Here is a 27,543-nt window from a genome sequence, read left to right as displayed (position 1 = left end):
ATAACTTTTCAAGATTGAGGGGAAATGAGGACTGGAATCTGTAAATGCAGTGGCGTAGCGTGGGTTGTCAGCACCCGGGGCAAGGCAAGTAATTTGCGCCCCCTAACCCGTGGATTTGAGCCCCCTAACCCGTGGATTTGCGCCCCCTAACCCTAACCCCCAGATGTTGCACCCAGTGCGGCCGGCCCCCCCCGCACCCCCCACGCTACGCCACTGCGTAAATGGAAAACACATTGATTTCATAATGAACTCTGAATAATAATGAATAATCATCTGTAGAGAGGCTGTTCTCTAGGAGCCTCTACCAACAGGTTTGATGGGAAGCAATAGGGGAAAGAGCCTCCAGCCTGGTTGTGGAATATTATTTCCAGGAATAAATAATGGAACTGTTAGCATTGCCTTCTGTACAGGAGACCAGCAGAGCCTATGCCTATTCCAATATTCACTTAAATATACCGTATTTTTCGCCCCATAGGACGCACCGGCCCATAGGACGCACCTAGTTTTTTTGGGGGGGGGAAATAAAGGGAAAAATTTTTATTTCCCCCCCAGGTGCGCTGTGCTAATCCCGAAGCTTGGGGCATGCAGAGCTCAGCGCGCCCCAAGCTTCTGGGTGCCGGCAAGGTCTCTGCTAGCCGTGGGAGAGCCACGCGGCTCTTCCAGGGCTAGCGGAGCGCTGCGCCAATCCCGAAGCTTGGGGCGTGCTGAGCTCAGCGCGCCCCAAGCTTCTGGGTGCTGGCAAGGTCTCTGCTAGCCGTGGGAGAGCCGCGCAGCGCCGCGCAGCTTTCCCACAGCTAGCAGAGCTCTGCGCTAATCCCGAAGCTTGGGGCATGCGGAGCTCAGCGCGCCCCAAGCTTCTGGGTGCCGGCAAGGTCTCCACTAGCCCTGGAAGAGCCGCGCGGCTTTCCCAGGGCTAGCGGAGCGCAGCGCCAATCCCGAAGCTTGGGGCGTGCGGAGCTCAGCGCGCCCCAAGCTTCTGGGTGCCGGCAAGTTCTCCACTAGCCGTGGGAGAGCCGCGCGGCTCTCCCAGGGCTAGTGGAGCGCTGCGCCAATCCCGAAGCTTGGGGCGTGCTGAGCTCAGCGCGCCCCAAGCTTCTGGGTGCCGGCAAGGTCTCCGCTAGCCGTGGGAGAGCCGCGCAGCGCCGCGCAGCTTTCCCACAGCTAGCAGAGCTCTTCGCTAATCCCGAAGCTTGGGGCGTGCGGAGCTCAGCGCGCCCCAAGCTTCTGGGTGCTGGCAAGGTCTCCGCTAGCCCTGGGAGAGCCACGCAGCTCTCCCAGGGCTAGCGGTGCGCTGCGCCAATCCCGAAGCTTGGGGCGTGCGGAGCTCAGCACGCCCCAAGCTTCTGGGTGCCGCAAGGTCTCCGCTAGCCGTGGGAGAGCCGCGCGGCTTTCCCACAGCTAGCGGAGCGCTGCGCCAATCCCGAAGCTTGGGGAGTGCGGAGCTCAGCGCGCCCCAAGCTTCTGGGTGCTGGCAAGGTCTCTGCTAGCTCCCATGGCTAGCAGATAGCTTCCTGAAGCCTGGAGAGCGAGAAGGGTCGGTGCGCACCGACCCCCCTCGCTCTCCAGGCTTCAGCGAAAGCCTGCATTCGCCCCATAGGACGCACACACATTTCCCCTTCCTTTTTGGAGGGGAAAAAGTGCGTCCTATAGGGCGAAAAATACGGTAAGTTTTTATTATTTTCAAGTATGCTTGCATACTACTAGTAGCTCGAAGTTCATGTACTTTTCTTCAGAGTTAACTTTATCAGCTGTATTATTTTAAATCTTCTTAAAGAAATAAGCGTGGGATTTTGATTTTCTAAGGCAAGGGGAAGGACTTCATGTAAAAAATAAAAATCAAATGTTAGCAAATGCACTGATATCAGCTTCTGTTTCTCATTTTTCCAAGTTCAATTTGCTACATTTCCACACTTAGTTAGCATTTTTTTAAAAAAAAACCTCAGTCCTAACAAAAGTTCATCTGCATTTTAATTTGCATTACTCTAGTTATACACAAATCTTCAAGCAGTTTTCCCCAAGACAATGCATTTTTTTGTACATCTTCCCAAAGATGTGCATTTTTACGCACATCTTTGCACAATTCCAGAATGGAAAAATGCATGGGAAAATTTAGAGAAGCGCAAAATTTGAAGGATAGCTGCATTTTAAGTTCACATACTGCTTAGGGAAGTGTGAATTAGATACACTTGCTATTAAACGTGAGCTAAATAAAGGAAAAAAACCCATCCCTATGCACACACCGAAAGTTCCCTGCAATTAACGCAGAAAAACATAAGCCTCTTTCATGCAGGAAGAACACCTTTGAGAAACTGGAAGATGGGTTTCAGCACAGCACTACATTTCTTAAGCCTTGTGCTCAGCCTGTGCTCAGAACAAGGTTTTCTTGTGTTTTCTACAGGGTTGAGTACACTCAAGCTTCATTAAACAACACTGAAGTTTTACCACTGACTCCAACAGGAAGCAAATCACACTCATTGTCCGCTTGCTGATTTTGTGGGTAAATCTTGAAGGCTCATTTGGTTTCTGGCAGAAATGTTTGGCTCTCAAGTTAAATGTAAGCAGCCAAAGTGAGCAGCTTGGTGGCTTGAAAACTGGGCTGAGGCCAATTGGATTCTGAAGCTTGCTGTTGAGCCAAAGACAGCCGAAGGTAAGAAATCTTTGGCCTAACAAATGTGGGGGGGGGGGCGGGGGCAGGATTCAGGTAGTTGATCCATGGAGAAAGGTAGGTGGGAATTCTAAAGCAACAATAATCTAACACCTGGATTAGGATCAACTGAAACCTTGCAACAACAAAAAAGTTAACCAGAAGATATCTGCCCAAATCTTTGCAGTTCACTTTGCAGTGTCCCACTTAGGCTAAAATTCTATATTCTCTTCTGGGATTTATTTATGAGAAGACACATAGGATTGTAATGCTAAAGATAGCCAAGCTAATGTTGCATTTGACCTAACAAATAATAATATTTTCGGGATGCAGTCATCTACCAACAAGAAAAACAAACAGAAGCTGGTGCAGATATTGCAATGCTAATCAGCACTGCATGAAGTGGGTGAAACTAGCATTTTATTGCTGCTTATGACAAGAATTGGATTGGGGTCATTTATCCATATATCAACAACAAACACGTCTGACTGCCCCTGAAACAGGAATTCCTTACATGAATTTTTACTTTATAACTTCCAAGTTCACTACAATGCAGCAAGATTTCGATTGTAAAAATAAGTGAATGAACCATTCGTTAGCATGGTACAGCCATCCTGCCAAGGAAACAAAACAGAAAATTTATTCCTGCATAACATCATTTTATTCTCCCCCCCCCAAAAAAAATATCAGCTCTCTAAATATTCAGCAATGTTAAATGCATCGATAAATTGCTAAGCACGTCAGAATGCTGAGCACTTCAAAAGGTGCTTGTGATCAAAAAGGCTCACCACAGTTCTCCCAAGGTAATTAATGGGTTTCAAAGTAAGCTTGCTTTTTAATTAAATGCAAGTGCCTGCTCTGTGTTCACGGGGGTCACTTTCTGCATTCCACAGCACTAAGCAAGCATGAATTCTAGCACTGCTATGCATAAGATGGCAGACAGCCTGACACAAGGCTGGCTTATTCGCCAGCATAGTGCTGATACTGTCTTTTCCGAAGACCAGGGAAATTCTACACCTGGTCTTGTCAATTCATTTTTTTTTTAAAGGCTAGGCAGTGATCAGTGGTCTACCCCACTGCCCGTGCAATAATTGCAAAGAAAATGAATGAAAACACTCCCTGGTGCACATTAAGCAAAGCAGGATGCCTACAGGCCTGCCACCAAAGCTTAAAATGCTACACCATAACAGTATCATGTTTTCTGAGTATGACAACTGGGAGGCATTTCTGACTGAGAAAAGGGAGATCAAAAGCAGTCATGACGTGGGCTTGATATCACGCAAGGCTTGTTAAAATTTCCAGAGTCATCTGGAAGGGGCGTCAAGGGAGTTGCTGAAGGACAACAAACTTTCGACTGGCACCAAGGCGAGTGGAAATGAAAAGGTATGCCTGCTCCCCCAACTATTTCCACTTAGAAGGAAACCCCCCTCCTCATCCGCCAGCAGCATTTACAGCCAAGACGCTCCGAGAAACATTGCTGGCAAACAGCAGTCCAACAATAAAAGTCACATCTTTGTTTTGCAGGCTGAAAAGGTACAAAGCAAGCACAATATTTACAATAGAGTGGACCAGAGTAAAACTTTGATCCATCATGTTACCCTGTTGGCTTCTTTAGCAATAAACCACACAGCCTTATTCAGCTGTTTGCTCCTGGGTGCATCAATATTAGATGAGGAACAGGAATTATGGCTGAGCAAGGGTTATAGAATATAGCCCATAGAGACCAGAGCTTCAGCTGATGCTCATATTATGCCTCACTTAATTCAATTGCCTAAGGAAAATGTGAGACATATGGATTATGCAGCATTTTGGCTTACAGAAAAAAAAATGTGTGTAAGGGGGCTATACTGAAAAAGAACTACGCTGTGCACAGAGAGAATATGGAGACCTGGACAAGTATCTAATATTTAGATATTAAGTTGTTCTGTTGTGTTACGCTAGTTTTTTAAAGAACTTATTTTGCCTAGCTAACTATTCGGTTCTTACAGTTTTGTTCCCAGGATATTACAATTATAATTGTAATTAGGGGTAATTTGCAATCAACCAAATGAGACATGACAAAAAATATGCCCACTTTGGAAGTCCAGGAGCTGGGGTGGGTAGAGAAGAGAGCCGGGCCATGGCATTTTACCACCCAAGGATTTGCAATACATGATCAAAGAGACGAATCATAATTTTGTGTACCATTCTTAAGTCATTTTTATTTACAGTGCCAAATTACCAAATAGGCAGAGTAGACACTGGCCTATGGGTCCCACAACAACAGATCAAAATAATATTGATTTGATCTTGAAAGAAAATTACAATCAAGCTGAATATAAGCTTTGAGATAATTGGGGGGGGGGGGGAGCAGATTCTGACTGCCTGGGGACCTCCACAGGGTTTAATCCTGCACTGTTTTATTTATTATTGTAAATTCATGAGTTAACAAAAACAAGTCAACTTCTCTACATAACTCCAAGTTCTAGTATTGCAAAAGAATGAGGGAGTTTATCACCACTTTTGCTAAAAACAAACTCATTTCCCAAGTGTAGTTCTTATACACCGTGGCACAGCCGGGTAATATTAGACCCTGGACTGCCAGTCTGGAGGGGTCCCCCCTTGAGACAGCCATGTGCCTTAACTGCAGCTGTGACTGCATATTCGTTGCTTGTGCGATTGCTATGCACTGTGCAGTTGCAAAAGTGTCACAGGTCCCCAATGGATAGTGTGATGCATTGAGCGGCGAGCAACACTTTACCTTACTGCACTTTGTGATGTTATTAGTATCTTCCCTTGATTCATGGGAAATACGTAGTCTCCAATTAAGTCTTCTTTAAAGTGGCAAGCGGCCAGCAAATCTATTCCTTTTTCATATCACTCCATTGCTTCAGCAATCCTTTTTTTTTGGCAGGATCGTTTTTCTGTTTCATTTTTGGTAATTCCTTGAGGGCTGTATGGGCATGCTTTCCTTCTCTTGCAGTGCATGGTGTGCACAGCTGAAAATATTTTGCGTGTCCATCTCTTTGTAATAATTTATTCTGAAGTCAAGCACCAGGACTGAACAAAGGAGGCTGTACAGCAATTGAATTCATTATATGGAAAGAAACAATCCAACTTAGCAGGGCTTCAAGGAGGGTGAGCCCCTTTCTTGCTTGCAGTCATATCCCTTGAGCCTCCTTTTGGTGGAGGATCTCATAATTTGATAGAAGAATATGTAATAGCAAGTATAATGCAGCCTCATTAAGCTTTCCATAGCTATTTCCCTAATACTGGAAGGAAGCATTCAAAAAGCAACAGTACCAATATTGTACTTGAGACCACCACAGAAACCTCAGAACTAAGGCTGTTTTCATCCGCTCCCAACTACTGTCTGCCAATCTGTGGGGCTCTGCAACTCTCTGTAACTTTTATGCATTAGCTATATCACACAACAGCTAAAATGAGGTTCATCTAATTTTCTACATGAAGCATTGACTCCACATTTACCAATGAGCAAGCAATATTACACGTCCCCAGAGGTTAAAGAAGAAGCAACCAACTTGTAAAGCTGTCTGTTTCTCTTGTGCATAAAGGCCCAGAGCCGTATCTGTCCACAGATTAAGTTTTCCCAGGATGCAACAATATTTTGCTTGTTTTGAATAATCATTGAATAATCTGAAGATTGTGAAACAATATACCCAATAAAATGTGACTTTAGCTCCGCTTTCCCTCTTGCTCTGCCTATTATACAATCAAATGATTCTTATTTATAGCAAAAGTGTCACTCACCGTGCGAGCCGAAACAGCTGCTGTAGTTGTCACAAAAGGTTTCCAATACTCAAAATTGTTTAGCAGCGTCAACAACAACAAGGCAGCTGCTACAGTCCCCATTACACAGCAGATTCGTTTTATCTCGTGAGCTCATCCCACATTTACTAGGGAGTTTCATTCTAATTGCCAGAAGAGTCCAATGACTTAGTAGAGCTGGCAAGAACGCGCTGCCCCACAATGTGAACCAATTTCTCCCAAATGAGCTAAAACTGATAGCTTGGAAACAGGCTAAATTGAGGCCACTATCATTTTAGACATCAACTTTTGGTTTCTCCTGCAAGCTCCTCTTCACCAGCTTTTGGTAGTATAAAAACTGAGAATTGACAAAGACTTTTTCTTTGGAAAGATCAGTTTAATAAAACTGTCAATGAAACACAAGTTTTGTTATACTTTGTAGACAGCGTTATATTCAGGGCATGAAGCCAGTTCAGAGTGGTTTTGGTGAACAAAGATATTGATTCAATATGGACAAACAAGAGGTTCAAGAGATAATGAGAATAAGCCAATTAGAGGGCAGAAGTGCTGAGAACATGTGGGTTCTGAAAATGGACAACATACACATGAATAGGTGTGTGTCAATCAGAACTTTTTCTGTGGTTTATTACTGTAGGCCATGGCATGAGTAAACCTTAACATGAAAAGCTAAACATTATGAACTTTTCTTGACCCTGGTACCAGTCTTATCTCAAATATGCATCTTGAGCTCCTAATACTTTGTGTAAAGATCAGCAGATGCAAATCTAATCAACACCTCCTATGAAAGAATGCTGCACAGACCAATGGTAAGATACTTTTAAGAAAGGAAACAGTTTAGTCATTGCTTGCCAGGATTATAGTCTTTCAACTTTCAACTAAGCAGAGTAAACAAAATAGCAGGAAACTCAGATTCAGATAATTTAACTCATCCATGCAGGCAAATGCTGGCCCATCCTGAACTGGATTTCAGAGGTCTTGTCTAGTCCTACCAATTAAGATTGAGATGATATGGAATAAATATAAAACCTTATACTTGCAAAGTACCGGTATTTGCTTTACCACTGAGCTGTTTTTGCACTCTCAAAATTCAGTCCATCTGATTAATGCAGCTTAACAATGCTATTGTTTTTAAAATCACCTATTTCAAGACAGGTGAAAATCCATTTGTTGAACTATGTTAGGGCACAAAATCTTTTCCTCCCTATTACAAGCATTGCAAACTACCTTTGAAGCAGCATTTAGTAATTTCAAGATTCATCATCTAAAAATAGATTGAACCACAGTCAGAAAGGAGGTGTTACACCCCCAAAACATCTAACATTTTGTCTACATATTCTTATGTATATTGCTTCATATTTCCTTCACCTAAGGAAACTAACATGACCTACTAAAACAAGCCACATATTACTGCCCCTTGAGTGCTTGACAATTTTTTTGTAGTCGCCACCTGTGGGCAGCAAGAAAAACAAACAAATGCTTGAGTCCCCTGAAGGTCACAATATGGACTGGTGAACTTCATTTGATTAGTGTCACAAATTGTGCTGACTAGTTTTACAGGATAAGAGAGCAGCAGTCTTGCAATGCCTTTGTAATAATCTGTTTATTTACAAATGTACACACTGAGTAGGCAATACATAGGCACAGAAGGAAGCATGCTGGCAGGGCTAGTAAAAAAAAGAAAATTAAACTAAATGCCAAAAACCAGTTCTACCACCAGCCAAAATCTAGAAACTGCATTTTCCGCTTACCTTGGATATATTCTTCAATCCAGTTGTGTATGCCCCTATGACTCTACTGGTTGACATAAACCTGGGTACATTCCAAGGTAGCATCAGACAAAGAGTACTCAAGCTGTCCATTAAGGAAATACCTATGGTCCACCTCAATCACATGCTCTGCAAAAATCACAGGGCATGCTATCTTTTCACTCTGCAAAATAGAACAGCAGGTAGGACCATATAACTTTTACACTTGATCTTGGCAATCACAGACACACTCACAAAATGGTGTACACTTTTTCTTGCACACTAGTAGAAAATGTTGTGTGTGCTAAGCAGCCCTTAATCCATTGGTGTTAGTGTTATGGGTAACTTGACTTATAAAGACAGAATGCCATCCAGAGCTCTCCAGCTAAGTTCCCGAGCAATAGCAGTAATTTCAGTTTTAAATTCATGCATATACATAGGCGTTGTTGTTTTCCCTATACAAAGCTTATTTTGGACAAAAATATACACAAACATGAAAATGGGCTTCTGCTTCACATATAACCACAAAGAATTGATGGGTAACTTCATACCCTTATCCCAAAATAAGAGTGACTAAGTGAGGGCTCTATGTTAAGCTCTTTCCTAAGCCCTCCCAGGGTGTCTGACTGGCAGGAGGCAAGGTATCTACCCACTGCTGCTAATGCCAATCCATGAAATACTTACAAGTTGTGCGAAAAGCTTTTCCTGTACGTTGTTAACGCTGAGGGTCAGCCAACCAATCTAAGATAGGCACTGCCAATGTGTTTCTAAGTGTTTTGCTTCCCTGGAGACTCTGGTACGCACTAAGACTTTTCTAAAAGTTTATATTGCCCTGCAACCTTCCTTTTCATTTAATGTGTTTGCTCTGCTAGTAAAGGAATCAATTCTCAAACTTAAAAAACCCACACACGACAGAAGCTATATTAACAGGAGGGAAAGCTTATATTGTTCAGGAAACACATTACTCTCATACAGATATTGTGATCATAGAAGTATGGGGTACTTAATATGTAAATTTAATTTGGTAACATGGATATATTCCCAATGTTAATGCATTTTAGTTAAGTCTTGCAAAGGACAGTTTTGCTAAAACAAAGAATTTTAAATATGTTCCAATCATGCATTTGCAGATAAAATAAAATGTCTTGGCTAGGATTCTGAGAACCATGCAACTAGCCCCAAGGGACTTCAGACTTTTTTCCTTCAAGCAGCTGCATCTTTCATCTCATTGTTAACTGCTTTTGACATGTGACAGGGCATTGGGGGCGGGGATTAAAAATGTTCAAAGAAAAGTAAAAGATTCCACTGGGCTATCACATGGTCCTTAATTCAACTAAGTATCTTTTTGCGTGCTCTGGTCCATGGGGCAACAAAGAGTCGGACACGACTAAACAACAACAATAGAATGCAATTGCTCCTCTTGTAAAACACTGATGCACCACCCGCTTAATGGCACTGATACCGCGTGTGTGTGTTTTGTAAGAATTTAATTGTAAAAAGCATTTGGGGATATAGTAGAAACCAGCCAACCCACAGCATACAAACCTAGTTTATTCATCCGCCAGATTCCAAGAGCCATGAGTAGTAATTTCGAGAAAATTTGACCCAATTTTGTCATTTAGGAGCAAATTGTACTTAACTGTATTTTTTAAAAAAGGAAGAAAAAGGTTTTCCAGTTTATCAGGTGCTAGCTATATATTTGCTTCTAAATAACACAAAAGCCTGATAAAAAGAATAGGCACAGTGTTCAGAACACTGAAATCATACTTCAAATCTTTCAGAAGAATTACCATCCTTTTAAACAGAAGCAGTATTTTTTTTCTACATTATATGGCACCTCTTCAAATCACTGTCCCCACCACCATCAACCTTTACAATGTTGACTGCACATGGATTAAGAAGGAAAATAACAATTTATTCACACTGCTCAATACCCTGGGAGTTTTGCAACAGAGTCCGGTAAAGCTGTCAATTGTAGTTTGTATGGATTACAGGATTTTTTCCGCAACCCAGAGAAGTGCTTCATAAGTAGAATGCACTGTGCTTAGACTTCTGTTTCTTTAAGGGCCATCCCACTCCAATTAATATAGCAAAATACTTCAGATATTCCTAGAGAATTTCAAAAGCAGTTTGCTATACAGGATAACGGTTTGCTACCAACAGAGCTATCTGGATTTTAACCTCTGCCTCCTATAAAGTAATAATTGACTTGGCCCAGATGTAGTTAACTAAACAATTTATAGTCATGACTTTGCTCCCACTGAAATCAATGAGACTTAAATGCAACTCAGTCTGGATCAAACTCAATGTCCCACTATCAGTTATAACAAATATACTTCACCTGAGAGGTGCTTCAAATGGGGGTGGCCCAATAAAAAAACCACAGGCATAAGTGTTTTTTTAAACTATACTGCATATTCCAAGCTATTTTCTCAGCCAACTTCATAAAAATGTCAACTTTTAAACTTCCCTCAACCTTTTTCAATTTTATTTTATTGTTTAGTACAGCTAGATGCCAATATTAAGCCATATAAAACCTTATCAATAATAAACCACGTCATGTTTCTTGTTATGGTTATTTTTAGGTGCAAAATGTATATAAAACAATCTTAAAGAATTTTACCATCCCCAGTGGCGTGAGAATAGCATACAGAATATGACAAAATACAAATGATGTGTCAGCAGTAACCCTTTTAGTACCATTTTTCACAGTCCAATTAAAAGTCAGATTAGAGTACTTTCAATTCCAAACAGCCTGCTCTTATGGAGTCCAACTGGACTAAAAAGCCTGACATCCACATACTGTTGTGATCTCAGCATCAAGAATGCTGGCAAGAGTCAGTGCTATTTGCTGTTTCTGTACCGATTTCGATCAACCTTAACATGAGGTATAAGTATACAAAGTGTACAGTACACATACAGGGGGAAAAATTGCACTTTCTGAAACACAGCCAAGTAAGTTTCAATACTGGAAGTCAATACCTGTGCCACTGATTTTCTTTTCTGATTTGCTGGAATAATAAAGTCAACATTTTCAACTGGATGAATTAGACTGGAATAATAAAATGTAAAAGTTAAAATTCCTCCTTTTCTTTCTCAATCCACACATTATTTATTAAACAGTTTCAAGTGATTTCACTTTAAAGTTAAGGTCAGCTGTAGTATTTGAACTCCACCCAGAGGAAGCATCTGGAAAGCCAAGTTTGAACTTCAAAATATTTTCTTTCCGTCGGAGGTGGCTTTAGTGTGTTAAGTAGCAAATAAAGTAGCAAATGAAGTTTTGATTTTATAAATACACATAAGCCATTAATTCACAGCTGTCAAGATGACCAAACGTCCAGCACTTTTTTTGGTACAATGTCTGTGCAGAATAAAAATCATCTGATCTTAAGTCTTGACATCATCCATTCCAGTCCTTGGCACAATCTGCAAATGAAACATTTAAATTCAGAAAAAGTGGTTACTTCCTTGTTTACATATACATACATAATCTATGTATGAGAAACTTCAACCTCTGGCCATTCATATATCACCTTAATAGGTAGCTTCAAAAGCCACTGTCAGCCAGCACCAAAATATTAACTGCAATATGGGAATAACAATAAGCTTGTTGTACCATGAAAGATTGTTGCAATGATTTATCAACTAGTAACTGGCGAAGACTTTTTTAAAAAACGAACTGTTTTTAAAATTTTGTCCATGGACATAAAAGGATTATCAATATAGGTGGTGACCATTTTGCCCTGCTCTGCCCCCATTCTGACCTCTTCTGGGTCCAAAAGACCGTCATGCATAATTTGGACATACACAAAATGGTTGCTGCCTGTACATGGGTTTGTGGACAGTTGGGCTAGTGAAATGCTTCAAGGGCTAGAAACTTTTGCATTATCCTTTGGAAGGCTAAATTATTACTACAATTAAAATATATGGAGTGTTGTTAATTGATGCCAGTTCCATTTGTTTATCCATTGGTACACACAAGTGCAAAGAAGAGATACTTCATCTAACTGAAACACCTGTTTTCCCTACTATTGTATGTGCCATTTCTGTGCTTTTAACGAATTACAAAAGCTCTTTTTTTATATTCCACCAAAAGCTATCATTTACCTGTTTTCCATTGTATCCTTAACAGTTACATAAAAGGTAGAATTTTGGTGAGCCCAGAATTCTTCCATCTACACAACTGCTAAAAACAAGGGTGCCATAAAGGCTAACTCCCCTTTGCTTCATATTTCCCATCATTTACCTCTCCCCTCAACAGCTCATTATGCTTTAAGGACAAATTCTTCAAGACTTTACTTCTTACCTATACAAATAGAAAAACCATGGAAAGGTGAATATATGATATATGATAATAATATATGAATAAAATATATTTGGGTAGATTCCTTACTTTTTACTTCTGTAAAAGGAAAGTATTAATTGGTGAAATGTTATAATACGGAGTCAGTGGGAATAAATTTACCTAACTGGTTTACTAAGTATTGCCCTTGATTAGTTGCATGTACCAGATCTGTTCAGAAAAATATCGATGAACCAAAGACTTCTTACCCTTCGCCAGTAAGAGCACAGCATGCCTGGATGTGCCACTGGTGATCTTTAATTGAGGTTAGCTTCAGAAACTGAGAAATTTCAGCTACTGTCATGCAGTCTTTAACATCCTGTTTGTTAGCAAAGATGAGCAAACCTGCTTTTTTCAAGTCCTAGAGAGGGGAGGGGGGGAAAGAAAATGTCTCCAATTTGTTTCCCCATTATTCAACATGATAAACCAGCATGATAAATAACACCTGCTTTTTTAAATGTAAAGCCACACTACGGTAGTCCCATGCAACCTAATGGTGTAGAGGCCAACCCAAATAAAGGTGACCTTCCAGCAATTCTAAGAAAGGGGGAACTGATAACTCTATCTTAGAAAAGAATAAGCTTCCATTGTGCCTAGAAGGAACTAGGTTCACTGTTTTGGGGAAAGCTTTGAGGTTCCCTGAAACTGCAGTACAGTATTTGGCTGGGGTAGGGTAGATCCCAAACTGGTCTGTATAGTTTCAAGGCATACTTACCAGAACACTGGCTTATTTACCACCACCACACCACCCCAAATCCCACATTTTGATGACACCATCTGTGACAGGCTTTCTGTTCACCTCCAGTACATTAAAAACTAAAACCAAGGTCAATAGAGCAAGAGATCTGACTGCCACTATGTTTCTCCACTCCCTGCCTATGTTCCCAGGAGGTGCTAGATGTGAAGAAACATGGCAGCAACCAAGAGTTCTTGCTTGCAAGCACTATAGCCTTAAATGCTGGGGCATGATTAGGAAGCTGGCCTATCATTGCGATCACAGGCATCAGGTTTTGCAGGTTTGAAAGAGAAACAATGAGGAAGCTGCTAGAATGAGCAAAAACAGGTGTACAGCGGTACCTTGTTTTGAGTCCGGGATCCATTCTAAAGCTCTGGACGCTCGATGAAAAGGACGCTCGACAAAGTGTCGCTCTGTGCACACACGCGGAGCGGTTTGCGCTTCTGTGCATGCACGAGCAGCAAACCCAGAAGTAACCCGTTCCGGTACTTCTGGGTTTGCCGCGGACGTCCGCCGAAATGGACGCTGGACGGGGCGGACTTATACAGAGGTACCACTGTACTGATTTCCCCTATGTAGGTTTTTTTCAGGTTGTTTTCTCATTCCTATGAACCTACTTTAGTTTTTAGTAAATACACAGAAATTAAGTTAAAGTGGACATTTTTTTATCACAAACAGTGTTCATTGATCCCTCTTTTTTAGTGTTACAAGTCACAGCGTAACTTTACAAAACATTTCTCCCTTCTATCACAGAATGGAGTAAAAGCTAGAGTGAGGAAATCCTAAATAAAGATTTTATAGTAATATACTGTGCCACTTGTTTTATCATTCATGTCAATGCAATTAATATCCCATACACCTATTTCTGATGTTAGAGGGCTACATTCAGCCCCCAGGCATGAGGTTCCCTACTCCAATTCTCAAATGTAAAAGATCTAAATAAATTTAAAAGTGTGCTGGAAACATAGCCTTTCAGTATGTAAAGAGAATGAAGGCAGGCTATAGTGGTGCCATTCTGACTACTTGACAACTACTAAGGTTTTTGTTTTATTTTTGAAAGGGTTTTGAGGCCAATAGCAGCTGTTCTCAAACTACACAGGACTTTTAACAATGATGTCAGTTTCACACAAAAGGCAGTATGGTGACTATAAATAGTCACGTGTGAAAATCTTTTGGGGGCCTCTTAAAAGTCTGAAGAAGAGGTGACAGCCCCAGAGATTTGTATCAAATCTAAAAGCTCCTCAGCTATAAGAAAACGAACCCTCTTGAAATAATTACCTAAATGGAAGTCAGAAACAGAACTTTAGCATTAAGGCAGAAACTTACTGCAGCATTTTTTTAAGCTAGATAAAAAATTCCCAGCACATACTCACCTCGTGTGCTAACATTTTATAGAGTTCTTCTTTAGTTACAGAAATTCTCTCTCTGTCTGTGCTATCCACAACAACTATCACAAACTAAAAGAAAAAGCAGAGTTATCGTTATTTAATTTAGTAGTCATTTCACAAAAATGTCTCAAAATGACTCACGTCATATAAAAAAATTGATGTAATATAATTCTAACAAATTTAACATTAAAATCAGTAACTAAACTAAAAGTGATTACTAAATAAAGACTGTTCACATACATCCCAAGCCCACCCCAAAGTACAGAAAGATTAAGGTCACCCCCGCCCCCGAAAAGCTTTGTTATAAAAATTGTTGAGGTATCCTCATTATGCACAGTCCTAATTGTGCATAGTTAAAGCTATTAATATTACTGCAAAATAGTCAATGCTTTCTCTTTTTGGTCTGAATAATCTCTATAGCCCCCACTATATATATATATATATATATATATATATATATATATATATATATATATATAAAAAATCCCTTAGTAACTAAGGGCATGATACTGCCAATACAAACCCTTTACTCTCCTCATTGAACTCAAGAAGACAAAGTATTCATTTTGGCTGAATTCTGCATTATATTATACAAATTCTTACTTCAGTGTTTGTATAGTATGTGTTCCATGAAGATCGAAGTGATTCTTGGCCTCCAATATCCCACATAAGAAAACGTGTATTATTAACAACAATCTCCTCTACATTGCTTCCAATGGTTGGAGACGTATGCACTACTTCATTCATAGAACTGCAAAGGAAGGAGAAGAAAATGTAAGAATGATGTATGTTCTGCCTCAGTCTCTCTCCTTGGTCTAGATTTTTTTCTGTTCTGCAGTCTAAGCTGCATTCAGCTGCAGTTATGTTTGTAGTTGCTTTGAGATAAAAATGTGACATAGTATATCCTAGGTACAGACAACACAATACCCCCAAGCAGCATTTTTATCAAACTGCCAGTGTAAACTGCAAACACAACTCTGGTATGTTGCAGCTATGTCCAAGGTGCACTGAGTCACATGTCAAACTGCTCATGTGGGTGCAGCTTCAAGAAAATGTGGATCATATTTGCATTAAGTATATTTGGACTGTGTAAACTACAGACTCAGTGTATCAGTAAACATTTACCACGTTACAAGGTCAGAAGAAGAAACTATGGCTATCAAAGAAGACAATGTTTTTCACAATTCCAAGCAAAACTGTTATTACTTTTAGGAGAAAACCTTTTAGGAATTTAATTTCAATAAGACAGTTAATTAATTTAAGAGTTTTCACTTGATTCCAGCAACTAAATTTAAGAGGTTGGCATATCTCCAGAACCTCAGTATAGCTGCTTTTTGGAGACATTCAAGGTAGCATGAAATACCATACAATTTAGAACTCCAAAATCCATAGTTTGTCAATATTTATATTGGAATCTACTAAATTTCACAAAATAATTAGGAAGCTTTCAAGTTCCCTAAAATACTTCATGGTGTGAGATATTAGAACAAAAACAGGTTATGGGCCAAGTGGGGGAGGATGTACAGAAGTACAAGAAGTAGGCTGGATGCTGTGGCATAGAAGCTGCATTTAGACTCAGTTACAAGATGGAAGTTGCAGACTGAATTAGTCTCTGCTAGGTGCTGAAGGTTATCAGTGTACAGCTACGGCTCTTGCACAAAGCAGCAATAGCCGATACCCATTTTTAAAAAACAAAACCTGACTGTTGCCTAGACCTGTTTCATGCCTAAGTCCAAACTGAGATTCCTGGGTAGGCAGAAGGAAAGATTTACATCATTTAAAATATGCACTGTCTTTCTAACAAGATTTTCTTTTGAGTCCCTATTCCTTTAACCAGCGCCAGAACCAAAACTGCCTAATTGCATAGCTTTTCTCTCAGAAAATGTGTTGGAGATAAAGATTCTACCAATGCCTTCTTGACATGCCTTTGATGCAGGGCATGCAATTCTCTTCTAAATGTAGGAGCATTCGGGTATGCAATGCCACACCTATAAGCTGAAGTGATATGGGCCAGTGAGAACTGTACCACACAGCATTCTCCAAATCACAAAATCTGGCTCTGAATGATGTCTACACAATACCATTATAATGGTAATCTCAAGTATCCGCCCTACCTCAATATTACATATGTGGTATTAAAGTTTCAAAGCTGTAGTTTCATAGGGTTTTCTCAGGGGTTTTTTGTCATTTGGGATCAGGAAGGCATTAGAAATTCCCCCACAGGAATCAATGGAAATAACGGATTTCTTACAATTTGTTACAATGTCTAACTATTTCCTGAGAGTGCATTGTGTTTGGATTGCGAGTCCTGTGGAATCTGGCAGACTACTGGCAGGTAACAAGCAAAGTTTGTCTAGTTCAGTATCCTGGTATGGAAAAACAGTTTTAGTCACCTGTTCATACAACTTCATACTTACAACTGATAAAGAATGGTTGTTTTTCCTGCATTATCAAGGCCAACAATGATCACTTTGTGCTCTGGAGGGAGGGAAAAAAGAGAGCAAATGAGGAGCTAGTTATTTATTTAGATAATTTCTATATTTCATCACATTTCCAAAGGAAATTCAAGTTATTTACAGTGTATCTTTAAACATTAAGTATAACATTATAAAAGATCAAAATAAAATATTGTGAATGAAACTCAAAAACCACCTTCATTTAAAGGCAGCGTGCAAACAAGAAAGCAAAATACTGGGAGGAATTCAACATAGCGCTTAGGAGATCTCTCCCATTTGTGCAAGCATTTCCGGTTGCCTGGTGGAGTGATTTCCCCACTTCTCCCCCCCCCCCCGAGTTCTGGGGGCTCTCCCACCTGTCCAGAACCAATTGGAATGAATGTAGGAGGAAGAGATAGGTTTAAGCCCTTCTGCTCTAGCAGAAATCCTTGTGCAGGCTTCCACTAGTGGGACCTGTGAGCTGACTCTGGTCCATTATCTTAAACATAAAAAACACAAGGACAAATACCAATACAAAAATGCAATACAATTCCACATATTAAAGCATCATTAGCAGCTAAACAAGGTAAGTGAGTTAGCCCCCCCAACATCTCCCACAGTAACATCTCCCTGAGCACTCTCTCACATACTCTCAACCATTCTTACCAACCATACCCGTAACACAGCTAATCCCCAACCAACCACTTGTCATTAAGCATACATCTGGCATTTAAAAAAACACCCTGGCAACATTAAATGTAAATATACAACCAGCTCACTCACTCACTCACTCACTCACTCACCTCTACCTGGTAATACAGTGCCATACAAGCAATAACATGACTACTCCCCCCCCCCCCGCTTCTCCCTCCCAAGCAGGGCCTTACTGTATACTGGTATCAGTCTTTCATACTATATTAAGTCTCTCACATAGGAGTCTCCTCCTAAGTGCTGTGGGGGCTTCAGCCCCCACAATAAAATATTTGAAGGGGCTGAGCCCCCACAAAGTTGACTGGCATTCCCATTCAAATGTGTGCGTGCACGGCGTCATATGATTGATTATGCAGGGCGGGGCTTACCTGGACCCCCACAATATTTTATTCAAGTTGGCACCCCTGGTCTCTCATGCAGTATTAAACAACCTATACAAGTTACGGGAATCTTCATGCCACATATCTCTATGTACACCACCACAATGTTTGTAATTGTTTTGTTGTTCAGGCACCTTGTAGATCTTAAAGCTAGAAAGGCAGGGCTTCAGTAAATAAATAATAAGATAATCATTGTATGCCAACTTCTTTTTCAGAATGACTACTTTATTTATCATACAAAAACAAACAATAAGCTTCCCATACTTGCTAAAGGACTTGTTCTGCACCTGCTTTCAAAAGGGTAATGCCAAGCATTTTTGTTTAACATGCTGTAGAGGCAAGCCACCAGTTAGGACATGAGGGCTTTAGTGGAAATTGGTGGAAATTTTATGGGATAGTGGTTTAAATACATGCAAACCAGGCCAGTGTTTACTTCAACATAAAATACACCACACTGTTACACTTAAGGCAAGTGGGGGAAATGGGAGAAAATGTTATAGAAGGAGAAGCTAAGTATTTTTAAATCAATAGTGTGAGGTTTTGCAGAGTGTTTCTAGCAATAGGGAATATTAAACTCTACTGCACAACAGCACAATATTGTTAAAAAAATCAAAGGCAACTCTCCTGACTCCCACCAAAACATTAGTATCTATACTGAAGTTTGAGAATTATATTGTATTGCTGGCAGGATGAATGATGAAGAGGCACTTGGAACAAAAGATCTGCAGCATGACAAAGGGGGGGGGTCTTAAGTGCCTACACTAATTGATTAGCAACTAGAGTGAGTTATTTATTTCTTTTGGCAATCTAAGGTTTCTAGTAAGGTTGCATGATTTAATCAGTAGCTAAATCAACGAAAAAATTAGATTAAAATTTTCCACAACTGATTTAATTATGGATTGGGCTAAGCCTAAAGGAATGTTTGCTTACTTTTTATAGCTGTCTTGGTTTTTGAGATATTACCTTTCTCGGTTTTTACCTTCAGAAAGCCCTTTCCACATTAACATCTGCCAAGGAGGCTCATGTATCTACCACAAAATACTTAGGCATCTTAAAAGATGTTTTAGGGCAGGCTTCCTCAAACTCGGCCCTCTAGATGTTTTTGGCCTACAACTCCCATGATCCCTAGCTAGCAGGACCAGTGGTCAGGGATGATGGGAATTGTAGTCTCAAAACATCTGGAGGGCAGAGTTTGAAGAAGCCTGTTTTAGGGCATATGCTCAATTCACATGATGAACTGGCCAAGCCTGTGGTATTTCAGCTTCATGCCACATGAATTGAGAGAACACACACACACCCCTACAAGCTGTGGGAGAAAATCAATAGTAGGCATTCTGTCCTTTAGAGAACGTTCCCTGCCATGGAAGAGTCCGCTATTTGAAAGTCAAAAAATTACTATATTGAGAGGGAGAGAGAACAGATTCAATATTCCTTCCTTTCAAGCAGTGGTAACGGTGTCCTCAAAAAACTATATTGGGGATTTGATAATGTGCAAATATATTCAAATTTAACTGAAGAACTGTTTAAATGAAAGTATAAATAAAAGTCTTTGATGGTAAGCCCTAGTCCCCAGTTAATTTTAAAAGCTCTTTGAAAACAGCCAGAGGCCCTTGTATTTGAAGCAACACTGAAATTACATCAGGTTTTTGTAAAGTAAGCAATTTTGGAGTTTTCCAATCAGGCCACAGTAAGTTCTTCTGCTTTCTGATAGATCGGTTAAGACTAGACAGAGCTACATAACATAGAAAGTTGTTTCAGTGAGTGCTCCATTTTATATACAATAACCCCAGTGCAGCAAGGAACAATCCTCATGCATAGAAATTGATTTCCACACACCAGAAATCACCGATCGTGTGTATATGAAGATACAGCACTGGGTGGGGGTTGGGAACAGCTCCTTGAAGTTTCACAAACAGTACTTGTAAGAACTATGGAAATACCTGAAAACATCAAATGGTTGTGTGCATTCTGCTGCACAAAGGGGCCCTCCACTCCCCACCCCTCCTCCATTATTATTAAATGTTATTTCCTGACCTTCACCAGCAGATTCCAGGGTGGATTCAATCAAGAAACCTCCATCTCCCCAGCATACAAAGATAGTGAACTGATAAGGTCAGTGGGTCAAAGGTTTTGTAAGAATGTCTATTCATGCATCAATAGAGAAGTGCAAGCAAGCCTGGAAAAAAACCAGGTATCTTGACAATATTTTTACCATGTCTTTGATACTTAAGGTTACATTGGCCTGGTTGGCATACTATGCTTAAGTTTTAGGGGCACTCATGCTTCATGTTCACACTGTCAAAGCACTGCATGCTTTACATCTAAGCTCATGCGCACCTTTAATCTTCTCAATTTGGGAAAAGAAACTTAAAAATGCAAAGCCCTACAAACAAAGTTGAATGGAAAATTACTTATGCTGTATCTTAACACTAATTTACCGAGTTCATAGTTGAATTCTGTCTATTTAATATTGCATTTTGTAAACAGAACAATAAGTGTAGTTCAATTAGTACACACCAGCTAGCTATTTTGTTACACTCAAAAGCAATCATACTAGTTACTGTATGACCTACAGGAAATGTGCTAACAACCACAAGAAACGGTAACTACACTTGTCTCAAATGACCAGCTTTCTCCCAAGGCAAGGAAGTAATGGCTCATATAGCGACACAGGCGTCTTTATCTGCAAATTCTAACTTCCTATGTTTGAAAATATATATAGTCTGAACTTGTTTCAGACTTAGCAAGAAAATGTTCAGATCTGAATGATTAATAAAGAATCCTATGTCCAGGTTGGATTATAGTAATGTGTTGAACACAGTGTTCAAAAATCCTATTGCTCTGGGCGCATTTTGCAACAGGAAATTTCATTAGTGCAAGCAGTATCTGAGCTCTGGGTACAGTACTGCGCCTAAGATTTCAGATTAAAACTGCACAGTGGAAGGAAAGGAGGACCCTTTCCTGCCTCCCCACTTCCAGTCACTCTCTAATGACTGAAGAGGAGACCTTCTTAAGAATATTAGGGGGGCGGGCTGGGGAAGCATGGCTTTGGGGTTTTTTGCAGATGAGGACTAGACCATGTGAAAAATGAACATAAGATTTTAGCTGCAGTTCATTCATTCTCAGCTTTGTATTATTATTTTAAAAACATCCCTGACATTCCATTCATTGTTGCACCTAGGTTTAAGGTGCCATTTACCTCCTAGCTTTCATATCTCAGTTTCTAGCAGAGGTTTAACAGTGTGTGTCTTTCCTCTACAGTGCATTGATTTCAATGACAGATGAATACCAAGTTGTATACCACCCTATGACTGCTGTAGTATTCAGTGGTCTGTCAAAGGAAAAACAACTGTTCTGAGAGAGAGACTCAAACCAGACACATAACAGCAAAGAGCTTACCAACAAGTATAACCTTGTCCAGTGGTAAGAGACATAGTTAATTAGTACTTTAAAATAGGTTTGTTGTCACTGTACACATATATAATCCTTGCAACTCAGGTATACCTACTGACAGGGAATTGCTCCATAAGTGTCTAAGTCACAACAGCTTAAACAAAACCCTTACATTGTATGGCTTATAGCTTTTGTATAGGATGTGGTGCTGTCTTTGCACTGGTATGCAGGTAAAATGGAACTCTTAGCTGCCTAACTCCTCCACACAGCCTATTAAGTTCCCTTACAGATGTTCCATTATTGATGAAGGGGATGAAGGGGAAACAAGACAACCAACTCTTCAGCTCTCAAAGATGGTTTCAGGTGGCACCTGCTCAGAAAGCAGAGCTCAAAGCCTATAAAGAGACAGTGTGGCATGCCCCTTTCTCAGAACACAAAGGAAGAAAACATAAGCCTAAGGCTGCATCCACATCATATATTTAAAGCACATTTATCCCAAATATTTCTGAGAACTGTAACTTGTTGAAGGTGCTAGGAACTGTAGCTGTGTGAAAGGTAAACAAAAGTGCCCAGGATTTTTTGTGTTGAAATGTGTGTTAAATATACAGTGTGCATGCAGCCTACCTTCCATCACTCTTGCCACTGGAAAGTATTACTTCTTGGGACCTCTCTTGCCTTGCAGGCTCTCCTTCCAGCCAGAGAATCTCCACAAGCTCATCAAGTATTTATCATTATTATGATTGTTTATTGTATTTATATACCGCCCTATACCCAGAGGTCTCAGGGCAGTTCACAAGAGTGGCTGGGGAAACTCAGCCAGATGGGCAGGGTATAAATAATAAATTATTATTATAAAATCAAAATATAAAATCACAAAATGCATAATCAAAAATAAAAACAACAACCCAATAACGAGGTTCTCAAAAGAGTTGTGCATTTGGCAAGCACTGAAAGATATAAGTTGGTACAACACTGCACAATCAATAACAGAAAATTAACTGCAGACTTCTCAGTTCTGAGCAATACTTAATTCTCCCTCAATCAAACGCACCACAAGAACACAACCAGCTGTAAGCCAGCATCTCATTAGAAGCCCAATCTAATCTCCCCAATTTCCCACCATTAGGGTCAATGCCACCAGCTGTTTAAAAAACAATCATTACCCTCCTACAACACATGCTGCTAAATCGTTCTTCCCACCTTCCTTTCACCACACATACCAGTCAGACGCGCTCCCTTGCTGCATTTCTCTGAACCCATCGCCACTCAACGGCTAATTCTAGTATTTTTTACAGCACTGTTCAAAACACTTCACTTGCATTCTCAGTATGTTTTTTCCCTCTTTCACAGCTGCCCTTTGAGGCGAGACCCAGCATTGCCCTTTTCCCTACATTCGCTTAAGCGAGAGCGGCTCCCGTACACACAGGAAAATAGTTCTGCGCGCTTCCTTCCCCCACCCGCTTTCCTTTTTACAACCCGAACCAGGAGAAAGAAAGCAGAAACCTTTTTTCGCTTTGCCCCCCCCCCCAGGGAACGATTGTATTCAGCTGCTGGGTGAGTTGTGCCCGCACTTTGATCCCACCTAAGGGAAAGGTGACCATAGCAGATGCTCAGCCCTGCGGGGGGGGGGGCGCCTCCGAAGCTGCTACCTCAGGTCCTTCGGGGCTCCCCCTTTGCCCCCCCCAAAAACTCCTCGCTCTCTTGACCTCGGGGCCACCAGGAAGGCAGAAGCGGCGCCTCACACCCCGAAACCCGTCCGCCCGCCGTCGGCCTCCCTCGGCTACGCGACGAGCAGCAGCAGCTCCGCACGGACTCGGGAGGAGCCGGAGACCGAGCCTGCCTTTCTCCCTCACCTTGGTGGTTGAACAGCCTCCATATCCGAGCGAAGAGGATTCCCATGCTCAGGCGGCGGGAGCTTCGGCTGCCCCCCGAGGCAGCTCCGCACCGGCTCACTTCTTCTTCCCCGCTCGGCCTCGGCCTCCCCCCGCGCTCAGTCTTTGGCCACAGCCCAGCTGCGGAGAGTGAGGAGGAACGGAGCGGCAGCAGGAAGGTGGTGGTAGTAGTAGTGGCGGCGGTGGCGGTGCAGGCCCCGCGCCTCGGAGACGGTCGCCCGCAGCAACGCCGCCGCTGCCGCCGCCGCGCGCCCCTCGCCGCTCCTCGCGGACATTGCCGCCGGCCTCGCCGCAACTACTTCTCTCCTATCCGCCCCTTCTTCTCGAGCTTCGCTTTTTTTTCTCCCTAGGCCTAGCCGCTCTGAGGGGAACGGATGGTGTTTGGGCACCGCCGGACACCGTCCGAGGGAAACTGAGAGAGCGCCAGCGTCCGTGCGTGCGCGCTCCCGCTCCTACCGCAAAGCGCCGCTTTTCCAGCCGAGCGGCGTCGCGCAGGCAGGAGGATGCGACGGCGCCAGGGGGCGGGGCGTAGCATAGTGTGGGCGGGGTTTGGAGAGTGAGGGCGAGGTCGACCCAAGTGGGCGGGGAACGTTCGTCACCCTCCAAGGGCTTCGTCGAACGGTGGGAGTTCAAAGACTCCCTCTCCGCCCCCGCTTTGTGATTGGCTGAGAAGGGGTTCCACTCGTGCGAGGTGCCGGGCTGCGTTGCTGCTCTTTGGCTCGGAGGCAGTTGGGGAGATGGTGGGCTTAGGCACCAGCGCGTTGCCTTCTTTTTGTCCTCTGGAAGGGAGGGGTGGCTCGCTGGCTCTTCGGCTCCTTTAATGTTTCGAAACCTCAGTCAAAATGGCTCGAATAAATAAATAATAGGAATTGTTTGGTGTTTCAGGATCTTTTTCTTCTGTTACTTTAGGGTTTGGCAAATTGCCCTCCTTATAAAGGCACCTGCATCTTAAAAAGCAGAGACATCACCTTGCCTACTAAAGTCCGTATAGTTAAAGCTATGATTTTCCCAGTAGTGATGTATGGAAGTGATGTAAAGAAGGCTGATCGCCGAAGAATTGATGCTTTTGAATTCTGGTGCTGGAGGAGACTCTTGAGAGTCCCCTGGACTGCAAGAAGATCAAACGCATCCATTCTGAAGGAAATCAGCCCTGAGTGCTCACTGGAAGGACAGATCCTGAAGCTGAGGCTCCAGTACTTTGGCCACCTCATGAGAAGAAAAGACTCCCTGGAAAAGACCCTGATGTTGGGAAAGATGGAGGGCGCAAGGAGAAGGGGACGACAGAGAACGAGATGGTTGGACAGTGTTCTTGAAGCTACAAACATGAGTCTGACCAAACTGCGGGAGGCAGTGGAAGACAGGAGTGCCTGGCGTGCTCTGGTCCATGGGGTCACGAAGAGTCAGACACGACTAAACAACAATAAAGGCACCTCGTGGGCTAAAAGAATCGGCAGAGCTCGAATGAATTTGGGTTTTCTTGGAATATGGAGGCACAGCATCTGTCTCCAGTGTCCCTGCATATATAGGCACATGCCTGGCTCACTTAAGACACTGCACAGAGCCTCTCTTCTCAACAACGGTGGCTCTCACGGTTAGAGAACTATTTTTGCATATTTGTTAATGGAATCTCTGCTATTCTGTTGTTCTGCTCCTTTGGGCCCTTTCTCCTTCCCGGCTGTGATGCTTTGTGGTTTATATTTCTTATGCGTCGTCGTTTTACTTTTGGTCATGTCCGCACCTCTTAACAAAATCTAATCTGAAATGGTGGGAGTTGGAATCAATGAAAGTTTCTCAGGGAATCAAGCCGGTAGCATCAGTTTTTGCTACTTTTCAAGACGGCTGCTCATCCAGGGGGTGGGCGACTTTGTGTGGGTTTTTTAATTTTGATTTTTAGTTGTTTCATTTTTTATTAAGCTTTTTTTTTTTTTTAATACTGTAATCCACCCTGTGATCATCGGGATGGGCGGCCTGTAAATTTAATAGGAAAATAAATAAATTCCATAGATTAATAATAAGTAATACTGTACCAACAGCCATGGCTCTAACATCAAGATACATGTAGCATCCAATGTGTGGAATGCACTTAGTTGTGTTAAAATGTTTTAAATATGTTTTTGTTTAAATTGTTTGTTTTACTACTTTTCTACTGTCCGCTCTGGGTTCCTCTGGGAGGAAGGAACAGAATAGGTATGTAATAAATAAATAATAAGCAAACAAAAACCTCCAGCCTTTTCCCCACCCATTTTGTATTAACATCCAGCCTGTTGAACAGTTCTGGCTACTTGAAAGCTTACTGACAAAAGTCGTTCGTAACAATGCTACAGACCATACTCTGTGTGGCTTTTTGGTGGTTTTTCCTCTCTAATGGATCAACACAGCTATCTACAATAGTTGTATCTCTGCAATGTCCACAATAGCTGGGTTAGCATCTTTCATATTTATTTATTACATTTATATCTCACCTTTCTTCCAGAGTGTTCAAGATGACATTCATGCTTCTTCCTTTTTTCCAATTTTATCCTCACAGCAAGACTGAGACTGAGAGACAGGGACGCAGGGCGAGGTCACACCCAGTGAGCTTTGTGACTGAGTGGGGATTTGAACCCTGGTCTTCCAAGTCCTCTTCCAGCACTACACCACACTGGTACCACCAGGCATACATAGCCTCCGGAGATATATTCCATGTTTCTTCGCTGACTGTTTCGTTTTCTTCCTTTTTTTCAGTAGCATACAAGTCAAAATGTACATATCTTAGTCTATATACTTGCTTGCTAAAATAAATTAATGTGCTCCTGCTTTCCTGCATCGTGGCCCATGAGTACAAAAGCACTAGGATAATCTAAAAATTAATGTTAATATTTACAGTTAACCTGTATTCTAACACATCTCACGGGTAGTAAGCCTTTTACTGCAACTGTAATCCGTTATCCTTCCAGCTTAATTGTGATGCAGATGTGAAGTTCTGTAGCTCAACAGTAGAGCACATTTTTTAAGAAGTTAAATAATTTCACATAGCTTACCCACAATTCAAAACAATTTTCCATTACAAAAATACACTAAAACAGCCATAAAAGCCAAAGAGGAAAAGTACAAACAGCTATCAAGAACAATTTAATGGTAGCAATTAGAATCATGTCAAAAAGGAAGCAACCACTTAGGGATCAAAAGCGTTCCTAAAAAAAGGAAGGTTGTGACCATCCTACGGAAGGCCATTAGAATTTTTTTTATTGCATTTTTATCCCACTCTTCAACCAAAAATAGGCTCCCAGAGCAATTTACAAGTGACAATGATAAGACAGCCCCTGCCTTTAGGCTTACAATCTAAAGAAACAGAAACTGCATTTCAATTTTTGCAATGTAAAAGAAATAGACATAATGAAGGGGAGGATGAACCGCCTTTGGAAAGCAGCTCCAGGGCTCTTGTCCCAGCTAAGCATATTTTGGGGGGAGTTGGGCACACAGGAGACAGTAAGCAGGCAGATTCCTAAAGGACTTTAAAGCTCAAACATTGAATTTGGCCTGGCAACAAAATAGAAGCCAGCATAGTCGTTTCAAGTAAAGAGTCATGTGCATCTTATATGCAGCCCCCATTAGCCTGGCTGCAGTATTCTGGACCAGTTAAAGTACCCTTCAAAGGCAGCCCTATGTAGAGCACTCCACAGTGATCTAAGCATCATGTCACCATAGTCCAATGATGTGTATAATTTACAGAGAGGCCAGGTATGCTGTCACCTGGGCTGCAGTCCTATACAAATGTACTTAGGCATAAGTCCCACTGCATTTAATGCGACTTACTTTAGCCTCAATAGGATTGGACTCTTAGTTTCATAAACGGTGGGGTAGAATTTTCAGGGAGGTCACAAACCTGGAGTTAGAAGGGGAGTCAGACATGCTGGTGCTCAGAATCCAATACAGTGGTACCTTGCTTGTCGAACGGCTTGGCTCCCAAACAAATCGGCTACCGAATGCCACAAACTTGGAAGTGTTCCAATTTGCAAACATCTTTTGGAAGCTGAACTACCAGCGTGGTTTCTGCGGCTTCCGATTGAGTGCAGGAGGCTCCTGCAGCCAATCGGAAGCCGCACCTTGATTTTTGAACAGTTCCGGGA

At 41.7% G+C, this 27,543-nt stretch overlaps 1 protein-coding gene across 1 annotated transcript; it reads right to left on the bottom strand.

Moving 5' to 3' along the window:
* Nucleotides 1-7,993: 7,993 nt before the first annotated feature.
* ARL5A (ARF like GTPase 5A) lies at nt 7,994-25,968 on the bottom strand. Its single transcript, XM_083414204.1, has 7 exons — nt 24,865-25,968; nt 23,396-24,375; nt 17,041-17,101; nt 15,227-15,374; nt 14,609-14,692; nt 12,709-12,860; nt 7,994-11,583 (listed from the first exon to the last, which is right to left on the bottom strand). The coding sequence occupies exons 2-7, from the start codon at nt 23,439-23,441 to the stop codon at nt 11,535-11,537; spliced, it is 540 nt and encodes a 179-aa protein (XP_083270330.1). The 5' UTR covers nt 23,442-24,375; nt 24,865-25,968; the 3' UTR covers nt 7,994-11,534.
* Nucleotides 25,969-27,543: the final 1,575 nt, after the last annotated feature.

The sequence above is a fragment of the Podarcis tiliguerta genome (genome assembly GCF_965153285.1).
Source record: "Podarcis tiliguerta genome assembly, chromosome: 1".
Taxonomy (NCBI): domain Eukaryota; kingdom Metazoa; phylum Chordata; class Lepidosauria; order Squamata; family Lacertidae; genus Podarcis; species Podarcis tiliguerta.
This window is presented reverse-complemented; position numbering and strand designations above follow the sequence as displayed.